The sequence below is a fragment of the Mus musculus genome, chromosome 9 (genome assembly GCF_000001635.26).
Source record: "Mus musculus strain C57BL/6J chromosome 9, GRCm38.p6 C57BL/6J".
NCBI lineage: Eukaryota > Metazoa > Chordata > Mammalia > Rodentia > Muridae > Mus > Mus musculus.
In genome coordinates this window covers 8641845-8658955 of record NC_000075.6, presented here as the reverse complement: position 1 = coordinate 8658955, position 17111 = coordinate 8641845, and the positions used below count along the sequence as shown (strand labels likewise).

Below are 17111 nucleotides of genomic sequence, written 5' to 3'. Positions count from 1 at the left end.
CTCATTATGAGCTGTACTGGCCAGAACATCCGTTGAATTCTCATGGTACCTTTGCAAACAGCTTCTTGTTGCCTGACAGACATCACTAGCTGTGTGCTCTTCACTTGAGCTTCAGTGTAATTAACACTTACTGTCCAATCAAATGCCTTCTTCCTATCGTTAGCCTCGTGCCTCACCACCCATCAGTCCCCACAGATTTGAGGTTAACAGGTTGTTTACACATAAACTAATTTCCTTTTGCAAAAGAACATAGATGCATCCTCATGTCTCAGTTACAAAATGCTTGAATGTTGTAGTCACAATTAATAATATTCATGTGGCTGTTATCAATTTCCTTTACTTTTTAAAATGTGCATTGATGTTTTGACTGTGTGCATGTCTGTGCCTGTGGAATCCAAAAGAAGACATTGGATTCCCTGGAAATGGAGTTACAAAAGGTTGTGGGTCACAATGTGTGTGGTTAGATTTGAACTTGAGTTCTCTAAAAGAGCAGCCAAACACTGATTCTTTTCTCTGACAAGATAACTCCAATCCTGGGCAACGTAGGTGTATCTTCCTAGTTTCAAATATTAACTTACCTGATTTTTGTCAAGTGAAAATTTTGAAAGGTCTTCGTGACTTCCTGAAATTCCAAATTTCTTTTCTTCATTTCTCTTTAAAAGATAGATATTAAAATGAGCCAATTTTTACTCTTCAATCTGTATCCCAAAATCTATCTGCTCTAATTCTCCAGCATGTGACATTTTAGTGACAGAAATATATTCTTTTTGAGCCTTCCTTTTGGCAAGTTCTTGGACATTTATTTAAACCCTAATTTTTCTCATGTTACAATTCTTATCAAATCTTACAACTGTATATTTAGTTACATTAAGTAAAAGATTTTTTTCCATTAACCCACTGAGTCCTATAAATCAGACATCTTGAGGAAGACCATAGATCCATATTTCCCCCAAATTTCTATGCACAATTATTTTGGATTTTAAAATCACTTTCTATATTTATTTAATTTAATCTCTGCAATGCAGATGGAAGTTTGCTTCCTACTGCTGGAGAGGAAATCTTGCTTGCTCTCAACCCAGAGCACACAGCTGGAACAACTACTGAAAAGTATTTTCCTTCCATCCAATTACAGCCAATGGTAGACGCTTAACATTTCAAGAACCCCCAAGTCATTCTGTTCAATGGGCCACACAGTCTAGGGAGGAACTCTCTGAGTTCTACTGTCAAATACTCCTAGTTTTCTGATTGGCAACAGAGTTATAGGGGCAACCTACTTTCTAATATTACCCACCACTCTGCTGGGTAGGTATTATCATTATGAGTTTGTTCTTTATAAAATTCAGATTGAACTATTTATAACTTTTGCTCATTGCCTTACTTCTCAATTTTTGAAGAGACAAAAAAATGCCTATAATCTCTAACCAAAATGAATATTCTAAAAAGATTCTTGTTCCTTTCAAACTCCTTTTTTAGAAGAAACTGACAGTTACCTTAATTATTCACATACACTCTATGCATAGCTGCCTCTCCCTGACCCACCTCTCCTTGAAGTAGCTGGAAACTTAACGATAAGCCTTGGCATGCTACTCAGGAGCCAAGAAGGAGCCTTGTGCAGGGCACACATAGCACTGCATATGTGTTTGAGATATAGCCCAACATACCGCATGTACCCTATCACCCTAACACTACTCTTGATCTGTTTTTTTTTTTTTTTTTTTTTTTTTTTTAGATCAACTTGCCTGCAGGGATTCTTATTTTTAGTCAGTATTCTTAGACCTTCCTTCATCAAGCACCTTGCTTCAGATACTGGCCTCCCACGTTGTGTGTGAGCAATCATTACTAAACTTTGTAATGCAGATGTTAGGTCAGAGTCAACCTGGCTCCTATCAGCTGTCCATAACTACTGGCCCTTTACTAACAGTGAAGTGAGAAACTTGGACATCAAGAGCACAATGAGGCTCCAAATGCTCTCACTTTCAGTACAAGAAAATGCATTGATTTAGTTACATTTCCTGGATTTTTTTTCCATTCTTTTTAGGTGGGAATTGTCCACTCTGTTCTGTGTCAACAGATCAAGGAGCACCATATATGTAGTTAAGAGGAGTGAGAATAAAGGTACATCATTCATTCATGGGTAGCTTCTTTAAAAGAATATGGTTACTATAATGAGAAAAATTATGACCATAGAGATTATTGATCAAGCCGATTACCTTGTTCATCTCTGCATCTTCTTGGAAGCCTTGCTTTTGACCCTGGATGAGCTCACACATCCATTTCTTAAATTTCAATAGGAGATAAAGCAAGGATTTTGGACTTGGTACAAGATTGAAGGGGACAGGAAGTGTTCTCCCCTCCTCAAAGTAGGAAAACCACAATTTGGCCCTTGCAAACTTCCACTCCACGTCCGCATCATCCTGTACAAATAGATGTGATTGTTCAGCATGAAAACAGAATTATCAAGTTCTTGTAATACCACATGGCTAGAGAGAAGAGGCAAAGTCTATAAAGGTCCTAAGACTCCCAAGACTGAGAGCTCCATGATATACTTGAAGTCACATTCCTTCTAAAGTCTGCTTCAGACTTTACTAGGCTTCCAGGACAGCTGATCTCAAAACTCATAAGTGTTTATAAACACTATGAAAGACATCAAGTGTACTTTCTTAAACTATGAAGAACCTTGTGAAAGCGTATTCTTCACTCACTCATTCATTCATTCATTCAGGGTACTTCTGGAATATAAACTCACATAGTCATCAACAATTGAGAATAGATTAATTCTGAACATACCTCAAAAACAGACTTGGGTAGTAATATTATTTCTAAACATTTTTTCCTTTTTTGTTATTGCTATTTGGAAATGGAGTCTTACTATATAGCCCAAGCAGGTCTGAAACTCATGTTAATCTATCTGCCTCAGACTTACAAATGTTGGGATTACAGTTCTAGGCCACAACATCTGGTAATAACTGTTGACTAAAATAAGAATTCATCACTAGGCACAGTGACACACAGACCCAGAAGGTAGAGGCTGGAGGACCAGGAGATAAAGGTCATTCTCTGGAATGCAACAAGTTCTAGGCTACCTTGAACTACAAAGAATCCTATCTCCACAAAAAGTAGAAAACAAAAACATCACAAAAAAATAAAAATTCACCTTGTTACAGTATTTTAAGGTTTTTTTTAAGATATTTTCTTTATTTACATTTCAAATGTTATCCTCTTTCCCATTTTCCTCTCCCCAAATCCCCTATCCCCTCTGCCCTTTCCCTGCTCCCCAACCCACCCACTCCCACTTCCTGGCCCTGGAATTCCCCTATACTGGGGCATAGAACCTTCACAAGACCAAGAAACAGTGATGCATTAGATATGACAAACCCCCTGGATTTTGCTGACTCAGCATATCCAATCAATACTGTGTTTAAGAGCAAGGTTAAAGTCTTCAGCATTCCTTGACCAACACTGACCAGAGAAACATGGAAAGTGGAGAAATAACAGGCAGAATCTGCTTCATTCCATTGATTATTTATCCTTATACTACTTGAAAGATGTAAGCATGAACTATAAGATCATATAGATTTCATACCTCAATTTCCTGGAATGAACTATTGATCATCGCAATTAACATATTTAGCAAAACAATGACCATTGTGACATTATAGACACCATACAGAACGTAGCCGATGTTTTCAATGAACTTGTGATTGTAGTTAATGACCACTGACTTCACTTCAGAAAGACCAAAGATAGCCCAGAACAGTGTCTTAAAACTTTCCTCAACTCTGGAGAATCAAATAGAAAGAAGAATATGAGAAAAGATATAAATACATAATAATAGAATCATCATAAATCAGTTGTTTCAATTTCCTTGTTTCAACTACTAGATACTCATGAGAAATCAAAATTGCCTGAATTTTTAGTTTCCCTTCTGTAAAACGGAGAAAATAGCAGATCTGGGTTCATTGCAATGATCTGATACTATGAATCTGAAGCATATGCCTTGAGGTTTAGCATTGGATAGATGGTAAAGGCTATGAGATAACATCATAACTAATAGACATTTATATTTCAATGATCGATGGATTTGGCAAAGTTAAATGAATTGCTTTTAAAATACAACTTGTTAGAGTGATTTTGGTTTCTGGTTCACCTGTACTTCCGTTCACGCACAAAAAAAAATAGAAAATAATAATATATCAGAAAATATGGCACTATAAAGATAGACAATGGCACCAAAATTCTTGGGATGCCCTAGGAAAAATTATGGTGCTATAAGCATAATGGCTTGTTCAAATTTAAACCTATGTTTAACCCAGTTGGTTTAATTTTCCCTTTAAAAATGCACTTCAGAAGAATATGAAAAACAGTAGGCTCCTCCTGAGATGCCATTTGTCATGTGACATGAAGGCTATTACAGCACAGTATTTTCTTTTCTTTTTTTTTTTTTTTTGATTTTTTAATTAGATATTTTCTTAATTTACATTTCAAATGCTATCCCGAAAGTTCCCTATACCCTCCCCCTACCCACTCACTCCCACTTCTTGGCCCTGGCGTTCCACTGTATTGGGGCATATAAAGTTTGCAATACCAAGGGGTCTCACTTCCCAATGATGGCTGACTAGACCATCTTCTGCTATATATACAGCTAGAGACACGAGCTCTGGGGGTTCTGGTTAGTTCATGTTGTTGTTCCTCTTATAGGGTTGCAGACCCCTTCAGCTCCTTGGTTACTTTCTCTAGCTTCTCCATTGGGGGCCTTGTGTTCCATCCTATAGATGACTGTGAGCATCCACTTCTGTATTTGCCAGGCACTGGCATAGCCTCATACGAGAGAGCTATATCAGCTGGAAAGAACCCAGATGTCCCTCAACAGAGGAATGGATACAGAAAATTTGGTACATTTACACAACGGAGTACTACTCTGCTATTAAAAAACAATGAATTTATGAAAATCTTGGGCAAATGGATGTATCTGGAGGATCTTATCCTTAGTGAGGTAACCCAATCACAAAAGAAATCGCTAGAAATGCACTCACTGATAAGTGGATATTAGCACAGAATCTTAGAAGACCCAAGATACAATTTGCAAAACACAAGAAAATCAAGAAGAAGGAAGACCAACGTGTGGATACTTCATTCCTCCTTAGAATAGGGAACAAAATACCCATGAAAGGAATTACAAAGACAAAATTTGGAGCTAAGACAAAAGGGTGGACTATCCAGAGACTACCAAACCCAGGGATCCATCCCATAATCAGCCACCAAACCCAGACACTATTGCATATACAGCACAGTATTTTCAAGTGTGTATGTGGGGTGGTAGTGGTGATAGGTTCTGGGGACTGAACTAGAAGAGCAGCTGTCCTCACACCTAGTGTTCCGCAGTCCCCGTTAATGAGAAATGCACAGGATTTAGGACAATGGATGCTACTTAGCAAATGTTTTCAGCACTTATGCAACACTGTTTAGCTTTAGTGAAATTTGGTTTCTTCTTTTTGTGGGCTGAAAATAATAAAGATATGTGAGGGAGGTATTTGTCATGTAATCTGACTCTAAAATCATTACATATAATTATTTTATATTGGGAAGGTTCCTTTATGCTAGTCTTCCTGCAATCCACTTTAAGATCTCCTTGTCTTGTTGACACACAGCAAGAGATGAGTACTGCATCAAAGTATAAACCTGCAAGCATAAATGCTAGTGGTCAAATGCCCTCCTATCTGCATTCTCTACCATCAGGACCCCGAGCACCACATACGTTGTGAATGCTTCATTCTGTTTTGCGCCAATGTAGTAGGAGTAAAGGTTGAACATTCCAATCATAAAGGCTACAAACACCATGATGAATATGACCATGAATTTGAAGATATCTTTCACTGTTCTTCCAAGTGAAATCTGCAGAGGTCCAAAGCTTTCATTTGCTGGTAAAATGTAAGCTATTCTGGAGAAACTTAAAACCACAGCGATTGCATAAAGACCTTCAGAGATGATCTGAGGATCAGTAGGGTCCCACTTTATCCTGGCTGGAGATAAAAAATCAGAGACAAAGATTATGGTAAGTTCCCATGAGTTGTTTATTTAGGTAAATCCTTTTCTGAGAAAATAAATGTATAATCACAATTCCCAAGTAAAACCTTGTGCTCTGAAGAACTTCTCAAGTGTGTGTAGTATATTCTGTAGTATATTCTCAAGCGTGTGTAGTATATTCTGTAGTATATTCTCAAGCGTGTGTAGTATATTCTGTAGTATATTCTCAAGCGTGTGTAGTATATTCTGTAGTATATTGTCAAGCGTGTGTAGTATATTCTGTAGTATATTCTCAAGCGTATGTAGTATATTCTGACTTGAATAAGGGGATTTGTTATGAATTCTCAGTATGGTATAGTCCTGTTGACCAATTGAGCAACTGATTCTGCTGATTCTACTGATAGTTACCACTGAAAAAATATATGCAAATTACCCCTCAGGTTCATTTCTCTCTCTCCAATGATTAGGTGATTCTGCTGCTGTGGCTCTCATAAGCCTTCAAAATGTAATGCATTTACATATGGACAGTGCTTAAAAACATCTGGCACTTAGTTGTAGCATTCATTTCAATACAATTAATTCAATACAATCATTTGAGGCTTATCTTTCTTGTTATTTAAACTTACTAGAAATACTTTTTATTGGTTACTTAAACAAGTCTATTTTTGCCACAAATTTTTCTATAATTCATTAAAAATTTCTTCTGGCATTATTACATCAGGCCATCAAAACCCACTTAAGAGACCATTATGAAGAAAAATGCAACACATTGTGTAAGAAGCAGGAAAATATAATTATAATTTTGCATTTCCTTATTTTCAGAGAATCAGGAAAGGACAAATAACATGAATATGTTTTCTTTTTATAGTGCTTTGAGTGTTCCCTATAAAAAGATAGTTTGAATATATTTTTAGAAACTCTTTAAATAAAAACTTAGAATTGAAATAAATAGTAAGAATTCATAATGAGGAGGCTTTAGTGATACAGACATTAAACCCACAAAGGTGCCAGTTGAGTGTTAATAGACTTCTTACTAGAGAGTTTCAATAAATATTCAAAAGGACTATATTTTCCCCAAGTCAAGTTTCTATGGGAGGGATGATTTTCCTTTGGCAAATATTGAGCTTTGTTTACATTTCTTAGTCACTTTTCTCCTGGAGAGAGAAATAACTCACCGGGCTTATTAATCTGGGATGGTAACAAAGTCTGTTTTGATCTGGGGACTGGCATCATCATCTTTAATCTCATGGGGCTTCTCTGGTCCCCACAGAAGCATCCCTGAAGATCAACCACTTCCTGCAAACATGCCACCCCTTATTGAGAACACTGGCCTGACCCACTGCTAGCTGAAAAATGGATGATAATTCTTGCAACTTCTGCTACTTAGACTTTGTGATCTATCTGGATCAAACTTATGACATCTACCCTTTTATCAGGTTTAGGAATGATGATTAGGACTCAACTCCTGTTCGTTTGTTTTTTGTTTGTTTGTTTGTTTTATCTCTCAACTCATTCAATGCCTGGTGAGAAACAGGGCCATTACTATTTACTGAGAGCCCTCCTGGAGACTTCAAAGACTCTTTTGGTTTGAAACAGTTTATATGTCTTGAAAGGAAAATAGATTCAATTATAAACTTTTCAACTCATGTGTATGTGGATTCAGTGTCACATATGTTGACATGCCATAATGATTAAATTAATATAATTAACATATCAATCACCTCACATACTTTTTTGTGTGGTAAGAACATTTAAAAGTTACTGTCTTCTGTAATTTTCCCATGCACAATACACTGTTGGTAACTAGAGGTACCATGCTGTATAGAAGAACACCAGAGTTTGTGTCTTGTGTCTGACTACAGCATTTTCTTCTCTCTGACCCACATGACTTGATTCCTGCCAATCACCAGATTGCCAATCACTCCTATGAGATTACACATACAAGTGACATCATGAGATTTTTTTTCCATGCTTGTCTTGTTTCACATAGCATGATGTTCATCAGTGTTTTATAATAATCATCTACTTTTTTATTTAAACTCAAGTACTATTTCATCATGTGTACATAGTTCAAAAGTGAAATCTTCTATTTCAACATTTTAATAATTATTGAACATGTTCGATTAGACAAATGTCTAGTGAACTCCTTCCATAAACATGTGATCCTGTCAAATGCTCAGACAAAGCCTGCATTAAGAAGCCAAGAGTGGTGGTGCTCATCTTTAACCACGACACCTGGGAGGCATAGGTAGGTAGACCTTTGTGAGTTTAAAGCCAGCATGGTTTACAAAGCGAGTTCCAGGGCACCGTCAAGACTACACAGAGAAACTCTATTTCAAAAAAGGAAAGAAAAGAAGAGGAGAGGAGAGGAGAGGAGAGGAGAGGAGAGGAGAGGAGAGGAGAGGAGAGGAGAGGAGAGGAAAGAGAAGAGAAGAGAAGAGAAGAGAAGAGAAGAGAAGAGAAGAGAAGAGAAGAGAAGAGAAAAGGAAGGAAGAGGAGGAGGAGGGGAGAAGGAGAAGGAAGAGCAGAAGAAAGAGAAAAAGAAAAGGAAAGACAAAAAGCCATATCTGATGCACTGTTACTATTCAAAGTTGTTCTTACAGTAGTACTACAAAGGAAGCTTACTCAGGTCTATGCATTAGGTGAACAGTCAAGTGAGTTTAAAAAGTGAAAGAATCAACAGGTTACTAAAATAGATGAAGGGGAGGGGTCTATAATGAGATCTCTGCTTTTTTTTACACTGTTATAGACAGAAGTACAGCCAAAATAAGATTTTACTAGAGGCTTTAGAAGGAAGTGTATGATTTCATGGAATGGAAGACATGATTGGTCAAATACCTATTCTATCTCTTTATGGATCACTGTCTAATGTGAACTATCTATCTTGATAGACTAAGAAAAAATATAAAGCTAGAGACAAGACAGGACTCAGTGTTGAAGAATGATTGCTGCTCTTACAAAGGTCACAAATTCAGTTCCCATAAGCCCTGTTGAACAGCTCATAACCATCTGCAAGTCTAACTTCAGTGGATCTAACAACTTCTGGACTCTTTAGGTACTTGATCTTATATGGGAAACACCACAAATACCCATAAAGAAAAAGAAAAAGAAAACAAAAATGCATAAATATAAGGTATGAGATAGTGATTCTCAATGGATTGGATAGCTATCTAGTTGTTCCAAGAGATAACGGGAGATGGTTCTTGTGGTTAATAAAGGTTTCCAATCAGAAGGTAAGGAGAGGCAAAAAGCACAATTTTTCAGATACTGATGCTATTTGTCAAATACAGATGCTATCAATAAACAATTTTATGTGAAGTGGAGAAAAATTACTACTACTGATGTCTCTTTCATAAAAAAATATTTACCTTCACTAGTTTAATCAGTATTATAAACTCACCCAGATTGTAGTATTTAACGTTGTCCCCCAGTGTGACTTTTGTCAAATCCTTTAAAGTATCATTTGCATCAATGATGCTCTGAGCTTTGGATGCATGCCAGAACGCCATAAATCTTGCAATGAATGATGCTGCAAAGATTGCCAGCATTCCAAAGTCAAGCATATTCCACAACTCAAATAAGTATTCTTTGGGGCCTTGAGTCCAGATTTCTTTACATTCAGCCCATATCATGCCTGCATTAGTAAATGATTAATATAACAGATCAATTTCATTCTAACTTTAGCTCTTCCATGAAGAAAAACAATTGGGAAAGTCTCATTGGCTATTCACAGCCCTTTAAACTTGCCCCAGCCTTCTTTCCCTACCCCCAGAAACTACAGTCCAACAATATCAGTGAGCCACCAGAAAGCAATCAAGTAATATTGATCACAAATCTCTAGTGAAATGCACTGAATTGGTCTTTTATTTCTAACAATGGAAAAAGTACTTAAGATGTTCATTATGATAACCCAAACACAACATACTCACACATTCAAAATAGAAGTACTCACACTTTCACAATGGAGTTATACAGACATTGGATATGACATCATAGAAATTACCATGAGTTATAGGTCACAGGAATAGCACACTAACCTCGATATACAGAACCTTTGTTGACCATGAGCCTCAACTACTGTCTCCTTAAAACCACTTCCATTCTTCCTACTGTGTGCTACTCCCAGTCAGACAGAAGAACACATAGAACTCCTCTGGTGGGGACTTTTGTTCAAATATGAATGTCCTTGTCTTAGTGTGAATGAAAGTTTGGACACATCTAACCAAAGATGCTTCCTCCCCTTCTCCAATTCTCAAGGCTTAATATGCACCTGGCTTGGCAGCCCTTGCCCTCTGACCAGCTCCACATTTTTTTTTCTCAGAAACAATTCTCCTTATTAAAATCACACTTCTATCTATGTAAATTATTGTTTATTTAGTATCTCTATGTGTATCTTGGGTGGACCAGAACATACACCATAAACGTAAATTAAAAAATTTAAATGCCTTACAGTCTGTGAACAAATTTTAAATGACCATCTTAAAAGACTAAAGGAAATTACAGTAACGAATTAGTAACAGTGTACTAAGAGTAGCTGATATCTTTGATGCAATTACTAATACTACTTCATGGTTTTCCATATTTAATTCAGGCTTTAGGAGCATTGTGATATCTTGCTTCTCCAAGAACTGGCTGCAGAGTCATTGGCAAAGAGTTTACCCTTCCTAGAATGCAGCTCACAAAATTAGGATGCAAATTTACCTGCTTTGCAAGATAACGCACAAATAAAATAGCATGTGTAAAATGTAGTCCACAATACTGGCATTATGAAGAAACTATGGCAAACACATTTTGTCCATCCTTCCTTGATTTACTCATAGCATTCACATATCTCCTTTCTTAACTTGAAGAATATTATTTGATTAAAAAGAAATTTAAAATGTCTTCTTGTCTGCCATCCCATTTCTTCTTAGAGCCCTGTGGGGAAATACAATTCACCCCCATGTTCAAGCCTTACCTCACAAATAACTTCCTAACCTGACTGAGAAGTAAGATGCTCTCCTAACCTTCAAAAACCTCTACCCCAGTTTTCACAATCCCCTCATGTCTATCACAGAACATGCCAATCCAACACCCAAGGAGCCCCGTGGAGATGAGGAAAATGTCATGGCCTGTGCTCTCCAAGAACACATCATGCGCTTTTCTCAGTACAGCACAAAGATTAAGAGAATGTGGTCTTACAGGCAGACAATTTCACTACTCATATTAGGGATGTCAGGCTAAGGGAGCATTAGCACTGACTTCCTATGAACTCTTATAAATTTGTAACAGGAAATAATGCAAGACTCATGTTCACACCAAAACAGTGAACAGGATGGAAAAAGCTGAAGACATCGAAGTTCTTGATGTGTCTCCCAACCTCAACAGAGACTACAGTGATCGAGAGCAATACACCGGACTACTGGAAACTCAGCAATCTAGTAAGACACAGGGACTGATGGGGACTTCCATCAAACCCACACAATCTGCCATTTTTTAAAGCTTTCCCATCTTCCTCATATCTTTTCTCCATCTTTTCTATGGTATAAATGGTATCTTGCTATAGCTGACAAACTACAGCTAACATTCAGAGATATTCAGCTTAGAGGAAATATGCCTGTCTGCTTCCCTCCCTTCTATCCCCACCCCTGCCTGGGCTGTTGCTTAAGAACCTTTGACACTTCCCATACCTAGTCTGGCTTCTCCCTTTTGCCAGAGAGTTCTCCATAGGGACCACACTGCTTAAACAGCACTGGATGAGTGACTTACTACTTCTGAGAAAGGCTTACTCTGCTGCCAGATTGTGAGGTCTAGTTCTTGAAAGAGAATGTGCTAGCTTTATTTCTGCTCTCTAGAGCAGTGGAGTGTATCAGTTCTCTCTACATTTGAATTTCTCTAAAGAGCAACCAATTTGTGTGTTCTTCTCTAGCAGAGCCATGCTTAGTTGAATGCTTCACTGTATCCTACTTGTCCCTCCTTCCAGGCATATTTTATCTTCATTCTTTCTCTCTAAGTGTGCCCTCTCACCACCAATGAAATAAGGCTCAAGTTACAATATTGTACCCCTTCTTTCCATCATCCTCAGTGATAAAAAGTACCTCCCGCCCCCTGCACCCCACAAATCCTCCAAGGAACATACTGTGGGGTTGCTCACTCCACAATTTGCTAATCTTCTGAGGATCACTCCTGGAGGTCACGCACTGTCACTCATTCTATAGTTGCTGTGACAGACAAGCACACCCTCCGCCCCTGTCTATCTTGCAGCCCCAGTCTCCACAGTAGGACAGTGGCAGCCCTGACTGTGGTCTTACCCTCTTAGAGTCAACCCAGGATAGCGTGTGCTTTTCCAGAATCTCACTGTGAACGACAAACCCTTGGACTTGTAAACATTAAGCACTCTCAAGCATGCCCCCTGCCTCATGTTCCTGCTAGACCTTACACCAACATGGATGTGCAGTTATTCTGTCTTGCCACAAACCTCCTGGAATATCAGTTATACTATTTGACTTTTCAAATTTTCATCAAATGAAAAATCACATAGATTTGCTTTCTGTATATAAAGACATGAGCATTTTCCACCAACTAATATAACACATCTAGCCTGTGACCCACATAGGCAATTTCTTCTTAATATTTATAGTAGGCTCTGTGGCTTTCTTGCAAGAACAAAAACACAAGAAAATAAACAATAGTGTCAGAAACTCAGCAAGGAACCTCACATATACTACATGTGCATAGCTTGCTGTTTATTTTTGTATTCTCTTCAAATAAGCATTGTGAGATAATTTCTGAAGTAAAACAAACATTGCAGAGCAGTTCTTCATGGAAATGCTTTTCTTTATAACATTAAAGCTTAATGTAATATTCTCAGCTTTGGTTTCTTAGTGAAAAGTATCTAAGTCTATACTAAAAATATCAAATTATGGGAAGAATGAATTTTGATACAGAATGAAATGAGAATTCATTATCTCTAATTCTCTCAATAAAATGTCTTTCTGTTCAAAATTATATCTTGTACTAAGAAGACATCTCTTTTCTAACAGCAAATGTTCACCCTATGAAGAAAAACAGATAATACCCACTGAAATTTTTAATAATTATTATTTATAGTTATTTGCAATTATCTGAAATTAAGTAAGCCTGCCCTATGTGGCAATCTCTGTGTTGCATATCTTACTTATAGTGATATATTAAAAAGGTAGCTCTTAGTGTAAAAAGATAAAGGCAATATAATAGTATTTACTCTTAAGTCATACAACAGAGTTAAAAAACATCTTTTCCAGTTTTGTCAATTAAACTAGAAAAGAAAGAGTTAAAGAAAAGTCAAAGTCTTGCAGTGTGTCCAAAATTTGCCAATATTTTAGTAAAAACTAAGGCAAAACTGTTTTTTCCGAAAACATGTCAATGAAATGAAGTGGATTAATGGTGTTGAATAACTCAGTAGCTATTGAATTGCCTCAGAGTTAAGAATAATCATACTTAATTGTCATACTACTTCCTAATATTTCAATTGATCATCCATTGGGCTCCAATATGAAGAAGCCAAGAAGGAATGGATAGCCTAGAAGTGGCATGAAATTGACTGCAGTTATTTCTCTGGTGACTCAGATGGACAGTTGATGGAGCAGACCTTATGGCCTATTGGAGATTCGATATAAAGCCTCGTGAGTCTTCTCTACATAGTTCTTTCTACTGAGGGAATTTCATGCAGTTAAGGCCTTCAGAGTCAGAGTCATGTGAGATTGAAGAACTTATGCAAATTTGTCTATGGCCAGACTTCATCCAGGAGCCAAACTTCTTATGATTTAGTTGATATTTATCTCTGGAAATGCTGGGACATTTCAAAGTTAATCAGAAATTTAACGAGCAGTTTTTCATGCTCCCCACTCTCAGCATGGCCATCCATAGATTCCCCTTTAGAGGACAGTAACCACCACTCCCCATAGACACATAACAATTACCAAGTTATTCACAGTTTAACCTTTAAGCCATTCTTAGGTCCTCTGCCATCCATGCTAAACTCAGATTACTTTCCTCCAATTGGGCTCAGCCTCTGAACTCATCTCTCCTTCAGGCCTGCTCCCTCTACCTCAAAACCATAGATACATTTCTGAAATGTGCTCTGAACCCATCACCAACCACTGGAATTCAATCTGATCATTTTACTATCCACATCTGTCATCCACACCCATGAAACACCCTGATCCCAGCTAGGACAGAAACATAATCTTAAATGGCCCAGTCTTTTCATAGTGCCACAGCTCGACACCTAATGCCTTCTATGTCCTTATCCTTCAAATTCTTGATCTGATTCACATTTTCTTTTCCCCAAAGCCTTAACTTAAAGACGCCATTGGTATTTAGCGAGGATTTCCTCTGCTCATTCTGCATTCTACCTCACTCAGATTTAAATGTCTCATCTGCACTTAGGTAGTATCTTAAGTCTCCAACTATAGCATTTTCTGCAAATGAGATTTTGTTATTGACTTATTGGTTTGTTACTCAAATTACTTCCTGGAATGGAAAGACTACATCCCATTCAACTCAGTATCCTTATTGCTCAGTGACACTCAATAGCTGTTGAATGTATTTACTCATAAATATCCATGAGACATTCTTGTAATTTGTGACAATCCACAGGTGTAATTGAGCTTTAAAGACAAATTAAATCTAGTGCTTCATACTGAATTGCCCCTCTTTCACAAGCCACCCAAGGAAGTGAGTTATTTAATGCTCACAAACTCGATAAAATAGATATTATTATATATAACAGATTGCAAATCTTAGGTACTGCGTGGCTTGATGTATGTCAACAGCTTTGAGTATAATAAATTTTCAATAAAAACGTGTGGCTATTAGTTTCAGTTTCTATTAAATCTCAACATAAAAAAAAAAAAACATGGTTGTTTTCAAGGTTGAAATCAGAGCTCTCCCAAACCACGCATGAGAGGTTCTGCATATTGATGGTAGGTTTGACTAACAATATCCTGCTGGTTTTCTTCCGTTTGGGGGATGAAGTGGGAATGCAATTATCAAATGGCATATGAAGAGACTGTAACTGGTAATAAGGCCACCATAGCAACTGTTTAAGATCACAAAGAAAGTCACAGTGCATGGAACACTGATTCCTGCTGCATACATTTGTATGACTGATCATATGCAACAATCAGCATGATTCAGTCCAATTGCTAAGGCTGCAAAACGGAACAAGACAGAAAATCAGTCTTTACCTATTACCCAGGATATAATGAGCATCTCCATCCATGAGAAACAGGATGTTTTCATCCTGAACAGCTGCCTTGCATTATCTGTGCTGGTTTCATTAGGGAGGAGCTTGGTGCCTTCAAATCTGTCAGCTGCATTCATGACGAGCAGCCCCAGGAAAATGGTGAAGGAGGCTGCGTGTGCTACAAACTTCATGAACGGTCCTCGCAATATCTTCCCCATCTGCCACAACAAACATCAAAAGAAAAAATTTAGCTTTCTCTCTCTCTCTCTCTCTCTCTCTCTCTCTCCTAAATAGTCATACACATTTACATGAATTGTAACAGAACAATGATTTTTATGCTGTTATAATTTTTTGGCCATTTTCTCCTATGTACTAAGGTTTCTAATAATTGAGAACTAACTTCTCTATCAAGAATATTTAAATTCTTGTCCTACAGAGATGGTGCAATAGTTAAGAGTGCTTTCTGCTCTTCCAGAAGACTCAGATTCATTCCCCAACACCCACATTGGGTGGCTTACAACTACCTGTAATCCCATCTCCAGGGATTCAATGCTGCCTTCTGCTCTTCTGCAGGTACTCACACACATATGGCAAACTCATAAATGCACATAGATGCATAACTAAAATAAATATTTCATTAAATAATGTTTAAGTTGTCAAAGTATTGTTAATGTTGGTTCAAATGCACAGGACTATAAAATAAGTCTAGGTTATAAAGCAAAGACCCTTGGTTCTTACATCCTGTGTTTCCCTGACATACAAGGCAATTCAGGCTTTGGATAATGCTAATGTCTTGTGTCTACTGTCAGGGTGTAAATGTCATGAGGATCAGCACAGAATATCCCATGGATGTCTGAACACTCTGGAGCAGCAGGTAAAAGGTCAGACTTTCAAGTTTAGCTCAGGCTCCACCTTTATCACTTTTCACTGGGTGATGATAAAAACTGGATTCTTTATATAAACTAGAAAAATGATAAGACCTACTGTGTGACTACAGTATTGAATTATTTTCTATCTGAAATGTGACCTGGACAGAGGGATGGGGATCTGGATTATACCTCAGGGCTCTGAACATCTAAAATGATGAACGAAACCCACCAAATTCAGGGCTAGGCATATATAAATATACAATGATACACCTGTAAAAATGTGATGAAATCCACATATTTTTGTACATTGAAAATATTTAAAACTTTGGTGATTTTTAAAGCAATCAGATGAAAGCAAACAGAATCAGTTTCCAGGAAGTCTAAGTAGCATATTTGAATCCTCACATTCTTTTTTCTTCCAGAAAACTAAACAGGCTCTGACTATGAAGCTTTGGAATCCTCCAGCATCTGCCAATTTACTGCTAGACTCACAAGTATGTGTCACCACACCTGGCCTTATCTCTCCTTAAAATAAGGAGATTTGGGCATGTCTCAATGGACTTTAAGAATTAAACAATAATTATTTTTATAAATTTTGCCATTTATATTTTGGGATACAAATAAATGTATAAAATATAACTATGGATAGAAAATTGTTGTTTACCAGATTGTCAAACAAATTCAATAGCTTAACTAACTATTAAGTTAAATATATTAAAATAAATACTTCTCAAATTCTTAAGTTACAACAGAAAGTAATTTATTTGTGCTCTTTCTGATTTTTTTTTAATGTAGACACTTCCCTCTTAGAACCGCTTCCTCTGCTCTTAAATACTAGATTTTTGGCAATGGGCTAGAAGGAATGGCAGAGTTATTATTAACAGACAACACCACACACGAGTCATAAGGGCAGCAATTGTGGCAGGAAAGAGCATAGAGACCGGGGCCTGAAGTGTTTATGGGGTAGTCTTAGACCATGCCTGCTCAGTACGAATGGTTAAAGACAAAGG

At 37.3% G+C, this 17111-nt stretch overlaps 1 protein-coding gene and 1 long non-coding RNA gene across 7 annotated transcripts in view; one reads left to right on the top strand and one right to left on the bottom strand.

Moving 5' to 3' along the window:
- The window catches only part of Gm32014 (predicted gene, 32014), a 96911-nt gene extending 82033 nt beyond the window's left edge, over positions 1-14878 (top strand). Inside the window, exon 5 of the long non-coding RNA NR_110513.1 lies at positions 11296-14878. This is a non-coding gene — a long non-coding RNA (predicted gene, 32014). The remainder of the gene's footprint in view (positions 1-11295) is intronic.
- Trpc6 (transient receptor potential cation channel, subfamily C, member 6) overlaps positions 1-17111 on the bottom strand; it is a 136886-nt gene that overhangs the window by 21797 nt on the left and 97978 nt on the right. For 4 of the 6 annotated variants that reach the window (XM_006509850.3, XM_011242359.2, XM_006509849.3 and 1 more), the window contains 6 exons: positions 15234-15450; positions 9425-9658; positions 5756-6020; positions 3584-3779; positions 2211-2414; positions 579-653 (listed from right to left, as the gene is read on the bottom strand). In XM_006509850.3, coding sequence (XP_006509913.1) covers positions 579-653; positions 2211-2414; positions 3584-3779; positions 5756-6020; positions 9425-9658; positions 15234-15450 — 1191 coding nt within the window. The remainder of the gene's footprint in view (positions 1-578; positions 654-2210; positions 2415-3583; positions 3780-5755; positions 6021-9424; positions 9659-15233; positions 15451-17111) is intronic. The other 2 variants (XM_011242360.3, NM_001282086.1) reach the window with 1 other exon arrangement.